We start from the raw sequence: 7,663 nt of genomic DNA, 5'->3' as shown, positions 1-7,663 counted from the left end.
ACGCATCGCGCATCTGGTTTGAAAAGAACGGCGTCGACGTCGGCTTGAGCTACGACGAGGTCGCGCCCGCCGTCCGGTATCCGGTCGTCGTCACCAACTGCGACGCCGTCGCACTGACGCTTGTGCCGTCGACGACGCCAAGTGAGTGTACGCCCTAGTGTCTGTTTTCGAGCAAAACACCTCTATCTATCTGGGACGCCTGTCTCTGTGTTAAAACTACTACAGCGCTGGTATTAGTTGTCCGACGAGACAGTGCAACGCAAACTCAAAAGTAGCTTCATGTCGGCCGCTTGAGATATGGACGAGAGACTTGGTCGTTTGCAGTGATAGTAAATCGTTTGCAATTAGATATGGTAGACACACTCCTCTGCATCTGCCTGCTCGATCTGCCCTTCGCATGGTCCATATCCAGCGAATTGCAACGCATTACGTTGAGCAGGGCATTTTACTTATCTAACGAGCCTTTTCATTGCTCTGCGCTCCTCCTCGACGCAGAGATTCGGGCACTCGCCTTTCCACTTGTGTCTACTTATCCATCATATCCAAGTATCCAAATATCCTAAAATCCAACTGTCGAAATATCCAAAAGAACTATCCGTGTCGACCTCGTCTCGTTGACTCAAGTCGTCCTCGTTGTTTCAAGAGATCAAGACAACACAAGTAGACAGAGTAGTCGACATTATTGTACATGATCGCGTCGACGCATTAAATACTCGCATTCGAGACCCAATCAAGTTGAAGAAGGCGTGTGACCCGCCTTCTACGCGTGCGACCGCGGCTTCAACAGCTTCTCTTCGTGCAACACGATGCGAGCAATCACCGCGTTGCTCCACGTATTCACAACCGTTGCAATCGGATCCAAAAAACACTCGGCGACGAGCAGAAAGTGCATCGCGTACGGAATCGAGAGGCCCGTGATCATGGTAAACAGCGACAGCACGACGGCGACACCGCCTGTCCGGACGGGTGCGATCGCATAGGCGCCAATCACGGACGAGAAGGCGACGAGGCCCATCTTGGTGTCGGAGATGTACCGCATCATGCCCGAGTTGTGGAGCACCCAGAGAAGCGAGAGCGTAATGTAGAGCGCGCCGCCGTTTTTCGTAAAGACCATGCCGGTGGCCAAGGCGAAGCGCGTGCGGGCGTTGGCGTGGACACCGGATGCGCGTTCAAAGCAGCGCGAGACGACCGGTAGCGAGTTCATGGACGCCGAGCTGCCGAGGGCATGCAGCAAGCCTTCTTTCAGCACCACCAAGAAGCGCCACGGCGACTGCTTGGTCCGAAGCAGAAACAAAAGTGGCAGGACGACGCAGGCGTGGACGAGCGTCGCGCAAAAAAATGTCAGTACGTAGTAGAGGATGCGGCCAAGGTCCTTCTCGAGCGTGAGCACGTGCGTGCCAGCGTACACGGGGCCGGCAATGAGCGAGATGAGTGCGATGGGCGCGGTCTTGACGACCGTCGCCATCATCGTGTTGAAGATCGTCTCGAGGCCGATGAGGAGCTTGAGCAATGGCTTGACTTGCGCGAGACCAACGGCGAGCCCAAACACCATGGCAAAAACCACGATGCTCATGACCTCGTTGCGGTACCACGCGCCAACGACGTTGCCCGGTGTCAGAAGCAGCAAACCATGTAAAATCTCCTTGGTCGTCGACTCGTAGTAGATGAGCTTGCGAATATCCGGCGCGAGCACGAGCTGCTTGGTAGTGTCGTAGAGCGGAAAGACCATGGTGCGGATCTGGCGCGACGGCAGCGGTCCGCAGTTGAGCGTGCCGTTAGGTGCCATGCGTAGAAACTCGGTCTTGTTGTGCGGGCACGTGATCGAGTAGCCAGAGTACTTGAACATGTACGTTGCGCCGTCGTACTTGTCGGCGAAGAGATAGCCCCACGCCATGGCTTGGGCCACCGCGAGGATCGTCGTGAGCAGCGAGTACGCAACGATGCGCCACCCCATGCGTGTGAGCCGCGGGTTGAACACAATGTCGGCCACCGCGCGCGCCAGACTCACGAAGACGGTCGGCACGAGAAGACAGCTCACGGCGCGAAAGTAGAGCGCGCCCCAGCGCACGATGAGCTTCTCCGTGTACTCGAATTGCTTGAGCTCCGACTTGACCGACTCCATCGCGAGCACGGAGCCGAGCACGAGGCCAAGGACCGCGCCGAGAAGCGTTCCGGGAGCGCCGACGTAGTGGTGGGTCCAGGACCGACGGCCCTCGTCGTCGTCGCCAGCGCCCGACCGCTGGTCCTCCGGAATGACCGTCGGGTACATCACTGGCCGGTGCGCGGTCGTTGGCTCGCTCGTCAGCACAGAAATGCCAGCAGACGACGATTTTTGGCTGCCCCGGCTCGGCGTCGCGCCATTCGCAGCGGCCACAATGTCATAGTCGCCCTCCAAGTACGCATCGTCTTTTGAAAGCATGGGAAACATGCTACACGTTGCAAAACCAAGAGTGAGCCTTGAGGGTTTCGGTGGTATCGAACTGCCAGCTGGAGCCGACAAGTGGCCGAGGAGAGCGAGCGCCTCGGTGTCCCAGCACACCTGTTACACTGGATAAGGCATGGACGCCGCCAACACAATCCCCGTCATTCTGCACCACGCCTTTTCCGCCGTCGACTGTCCCATGCTACGACGCGCCGGGTACAGAATGGACGGCCTCCAAATTGCAGTTTCGGTTGTTGAAGTGATCTTAGGAGTTTGCACTTGTCTGTCCCATTTCCCACTACGTTCTTGACCGCCAATGACAGCGTGGTGGTAGATGACAGTGTGCCTCGTGGGGGCTCGGCAACGCCTCCGTGTCCCACGACGTGTGCGTCTTAGTCCGTCGGCACCCGGCGAGATGCGAGCTCGAGACACGCGCTCGACGGTGCTTGTGATTCGTTTTCCATCATCAACTCTTCAATACGCAGTATGCGTCAATTACACACTGTGAGCTCACTTGCCCAAGGGTAAACCGGTACTAGTACATAGTGTCGTCGCTCTTCTGTAGTTGTTTGTGGCGTTGTAGCGCAGGCGTGTGTGTACCAGTACGACACCAGAGACGGCGCGGCCACAAGCACCGCGTCGGCGCTCGTCTCTGAGAAATGATAGCCATGGACTACGATCGTATGCTAGCCGCTCGGTAGCACAAGCGCCCGTGCGATTTTGGAAAAACGATCACCTGTGTGCGTTCAGGATTACGGCCCACGCGCCAACCTCGCGAAAGCTACTCCCGCAGGACGCAGTGCCTCTTGCAGGCGGCGTCAGCATCGACGTACAGGTGTCGTCACTGCCGGCTGGCGTATGCGTTGCACGGTCGTGGTCCAGGTACCGGATAACCCCTAGCGAGGACGACGTGCATAAAAAGGCCGGTCGTGTTCCCACACGAGCTGGACTATGGTGGGCCCTAGTCTGTGTTCCGTTCTAGTTGCACCATCAATGACGCGACTCGCGGTGGCATACTGCACAACTGTAAACGAAGAGGGTGTTTCATCCAACGGTGCATGGACGAGAGCCACAACATCATCAAGGCTTCAGCCAACAAGGTCCAACGGAACCAGAACCAAAACCAAAATGGACAATAAATTAACAACTACACGTCCGTTGCCGCAACGACATGTGTCCGGGGGCGGCTCTTCTCTTCGTGCAGCACGATGCGAGCAATCACCGCGTTGCTCCACGTATTCACAACCGTTGCGATCGGATCCAAAAAACACTCGGCGACGAGCAGAAAGTGCATCGCGTACGGAATCGAGAGGCCCGTGATCATGGTAAACAGCGACAGCACGACGGCGACACCGCCCGTGCGGACAGGTGCAATTGCATAGGCGCCAATCACGGACGAGAAGGCAACGAGGCCCATCTTGGTGTCGGAGATGTATCGCATCATGCCCGAGTTGTGGAGCACCCAGAAGAGTGAGAGCGTAATGTAGAGCGCACCGCCGTTCTTGGTAAAGACCATACCGGTGGCCAAGGCGAAGCGCGTCCGGGCGTTGGCGTGGACACCGGATGCGCGTTCAAAGCAGCGCGCGACGACCGGAAGCGACTTGCGCGAGGCCGAGCTGCCGAGGGCATGCAGCAAGCCTTCTTTCAGCACCACCAAGAAGCGCCACGGCGACTGCTTGGTTCGAAGCAGAAACAAGAGCGGGAGCACGACGCAGGCGTGGACGAGCGTCGCACAGAGGAAGGTGAGGAGGTACCAAAGGATGCGGCCGAGATCTTGGTCCAGCGTGAGCACGTGGGTGCCAGCATAGACGGGCCCAGCAATGAGCGAGATGAGTGCGATTGGTGCGATCTTGACGACCGCCGACATCATCGTGTTGAGGATCGTCTCGAGGCCTTCGAGGAGCTGGAGCAGTGGCTTGACTTGCGCGAGACCAACGGCGAGCCCAAACACCATGGCAAAGACCACGATGCTCATGACCTCGTTGCGGTACCAGGCGCCGACAAAGTTGCCCGGCGTCAGAAGCAGCAAACCATGCAAAATCTCCTTGGTCGTCGACTCGTAGTAGATGAGCTTGCGAATATCCGGTGCGAGCACGAGCTGCTTGGTGTCGTCGTAGAGCGGGAAGCCGTTGGCTTTGAGCTGCTTGGCCGTCATGTTGGCGCAGTACAAAGTTCCGTTCTTGTGTGCGCCAAGGGTCAAGCCATTCGTGTTGGGGCACTTGATCGAGAACGACGAATACTTGAACTTGTACTCGGCGCCGTCGTACTTGTCGGCAAACAAGAAGCCCCACGCCATGGCCTGCGCGACAGCCAATAACGTGGTCCCAAACGAGTAGGCGACGAGCCGCCACCCCATGCGCGTCATGCGCGGACTCGCGACAATGTCGGCGACGGCGCGGGCGAGACTCACAAACACGATCGGCGACAAGAGACAGCTCACGGCGCGAAAGTAGAGCGCGCCCCAGCGCACGATGAGCTTCTCGGCATAGTCGTACTGCTTGAGCTGCGACTTGACCGACTCCGTGGCAAGTAAGAGCCCGAGGCCAAGGCCAATGGCCGCACCGAGGAGCGTGCCAGGCGCGCCGACGTAGTAGTGCGTCCACGACCGGCGGGTGGCGGCTTCGTCGTCGGCGTTGTTGTCCGTCGTCGGGTGCTGCCGGTGGAAGGCCGTGCCGTCGCTCACGGTTGGCGCGAAGAGCGAGTCGGCGGCGATCGACCCCGTCATCGACGACTTGCGCTGCGAAATGATATGCAGGTCATACGACTCGAGCGACGGCTCATCTTTGTTCGCGAGCATGGGTATCTGGCTCATGCGGTCCAGGCAGCTCGGCGCAGAGCAAGGCGTGAGAAGGCCGTGTGCGGCGACGAACGAATTCAAAAGTACTGAATCCGCCGTCGTCGTCGTCTCAGAAACGAAGCTCGTGCACCCGTGTATCGCAGGCCGCATAGCTGATGCCACCTGGGTGGCACTGGGCGCGGAATCGACCGTGAGGTGCGCGTGGATTGGCTGCAATCTGGTCGGCACGACGAGGATGTGCAGGACATGATGCCCACGGCGTCATCAGTGGCCGACATCACGATGCAGCATGATACAGTTGTAATACCGGTACATTGTCCTTGCGTTCTGTGACTACCGGTAGGACGGTTGAATGCGAGAAGAACCTCTGCCACACGGGTGCGGCTTGTCCGTCTATGGATGGTGCGTTCCCGTTCCATGTGCCGAGGGTGGCGTAGCCGAAGCACGGGACAGCAGAATATATGATGATTCGTGTACACATTGCAATGCAGCGCCTGAACGGTTTGATTCCAGTCACCCCGCTCGCACCAGTTGAGCTACCAGATGTGGTTTGACTCGACCATATCTGGACAAGGACAGATTGTTCATGGAGTTATCGCCGACCATGGCCGACGACAGATTGCCCGCAGAAGTAGTCTAGCTATCGCTGTTTACAATTCGGCGTAGACCTTGTGCCGTACACCGAGGCGGAGATGTGCGCACTGACCCTACACGACTGTGATTGTGCTTGACCGTCCTGGGCCCTGTCCTAGCACTGCCGTGGCTATGGCTATGGCGTCGAGTTGGGTTCCAATGCTTGGACTTGAAGCTGCATTCTTCGTTGTATGACGGACGAAAGAAACGCGGGAACCAAAGGGGTCGGCCTACCTACCGATACAATATCCTGCTCACTTGTTGTGCAGTTTGTAGAACCAGCGTGCGCGTGGACAAGGTCATGCGTCGCTGCGAATACGATGTGTTGATCACCACCTTGATCGGATGTGTACTTGAAGCGCGTTGCAGTGTCTTTTCATGACATGGTACACTTTGCGTGCGGGTCTCCTTGCGACACCATCGAACGCGAGATCGAGCCCGACTTTGCCCCTATATTATTCCAGTGCTCGGCGGTCCAGTGGTGTCCGACGGCGTCCATTGGTACCGAGAAGACGCTGCCTCGTGGTAACGCTACGAGTGGATTCGTATTTGTAGACGCTGGAATGGTCCGAGATACGAATCATTATTGCAGCGTCAACTCCGACACTGCGCAAGATAGACGACGAAATGTTGCAAAATGAACACCACCGACCCAAGGACCAGCAGACGCACTCGTTTTGGGTCCAATATGGTATCCTTGGTCTTGGGCTCGTGCGCTGATGCTTGGTAAGAAAGAAGGCCCTTTTGCTGCGGCAGATCTGTCGCGGGACTGCAACAGGTCCTTGGTCGTCGTCATGCACGGGCTGTAAACGCCATTTGGTGCCACGACCAACAGATGGTGATCCTCCCGACATACACATATGGCGGTGTAATTGCAAAGCGGTGATCGCGCTGCGCTGGCGCTCGGGTGGCCACGCCATCGGCACGCGCATTGCCTTGTGCATCATACAGTACATACTGGTGTTCGCACACACACTGGAGGTGTAGTAGCTCTGCGTCGCAGCAAGAGCGTCAAGGGTATGTGTGGTACCAGTATAGGAGGGACGTGCGCCGACGAAGAATCGAACGTCACATTCGGTGCATGTGCAAAGTGGTTGCATTGTTGAAGTTTAGATTTACAGCGTGGCATCAAAATGGCGCCCGCGACCAGAATTGATGCTGTGCTCGGCAATACTCCCGAAATCAAAGCGGAGATTCTGGTGTACTTTGCTGGCAGCCCGTAGTGTGTTGACACGCCGTTGGGCCCGGTCCTTCGAGGCGGGTGTATGCTTGGCTACTCTCCAATGCGAGTCATATTCATTTATTTATTGTATCGGCATGCGAGTGTCCTAGGCTCCGACACCAGTAAAAGAAACGCTCTGGAACACATACCGGTACAGTAGTCATCGAGTTGGGCCGAGTACTAGAATAATATTTTGTAGCATAATCAACCGGTCCCGTTTTGCGGCGAAGGAAGAGAACGTAGTGGTGTTGCGTGGCTCCCTGAATCCAAACGATCATGCCGACACCGGCTTATTGCCGATGTGACAACCCATTGTAGGCGCGAGGAGTGTTGTGCTGCTTGCAGCTAGAACAATGTTGAAGTGAGTCTATTTAGATATAATTTACACTGAACTGGATATGGTGGTGGACTATCGATTCCAAGGTGCTACGATGAGCCGGCCGCCGAGAGGCTTAGCCGAGCGGGAGACGTGGCGTGTAAACGGCACATGCCGGAACAAAGTTGTCGCGTAGCCATGCGTCGTGCCGCAGGGCGGCCATCATTTGGAAGAGGCACAATGCTTGAGTGTTCAGCAGCAGGTGTTGGAGGT

At 57.1% G+C, this 7,663-nt stretch overlaps 2 protein-coding genes across 2 annotated transcripts; both read right to left on the bottom strand.

The window, feature by feature from the left end:
• Positions 1-760: 760 nt before the first annotated feature.
• Positions 761-2,419, bottom strand: SPRG_13286 (hypothetical protein; the record flags this gene model as incomplete). Its single annotated transcript, XM_012352300.1, has 1 exon — positions 761-2,419. One exon carries the CDS (start codon positions 2,417-2,419, stop codon positions 761-763), a length of 1,659 nt encoding a protein of 552 aa, XP_012207690.1.
• A 1,150-nt stretch (positions 2,420-3,569) lies between these two features.
• Positions 3,570-5,234, bottom strand: SPRG_13285 (hypothetical protein; the record flags this gene model as incomplete). The annotated part of the gene is made up of 1 exon (XM_012352299.1): positions 3,570-5,234. One exon carries the CDS (start codon positions 5,232-5,234, stop codon positions 3,570-3,572), a length of 1,665 nt encoding a protein of 554 aa, XP_012207689.1.
• Positions 5,235-7,663: the final 2,429 nt, after the last annotated feature.

The sequence above is a fragment of the Saprolegnia parasitica genome, assembly GCF_000151545.1.
Source record: "Saprolegnia parasitica CBS 223.65 unplaced genomic scaffold supercont2.96, whole genome shotgun sequence".
Lineage (NCBI taxonomy): Eukaryota > Oomycota > Saprolegniomycetes > Saprolegniales > Saprolegniaceae > Saprolegnia > Saprolegnia parasitica.
This window is presented reverse-complemented; position numbering and strand designations above follow the sequence as displayed.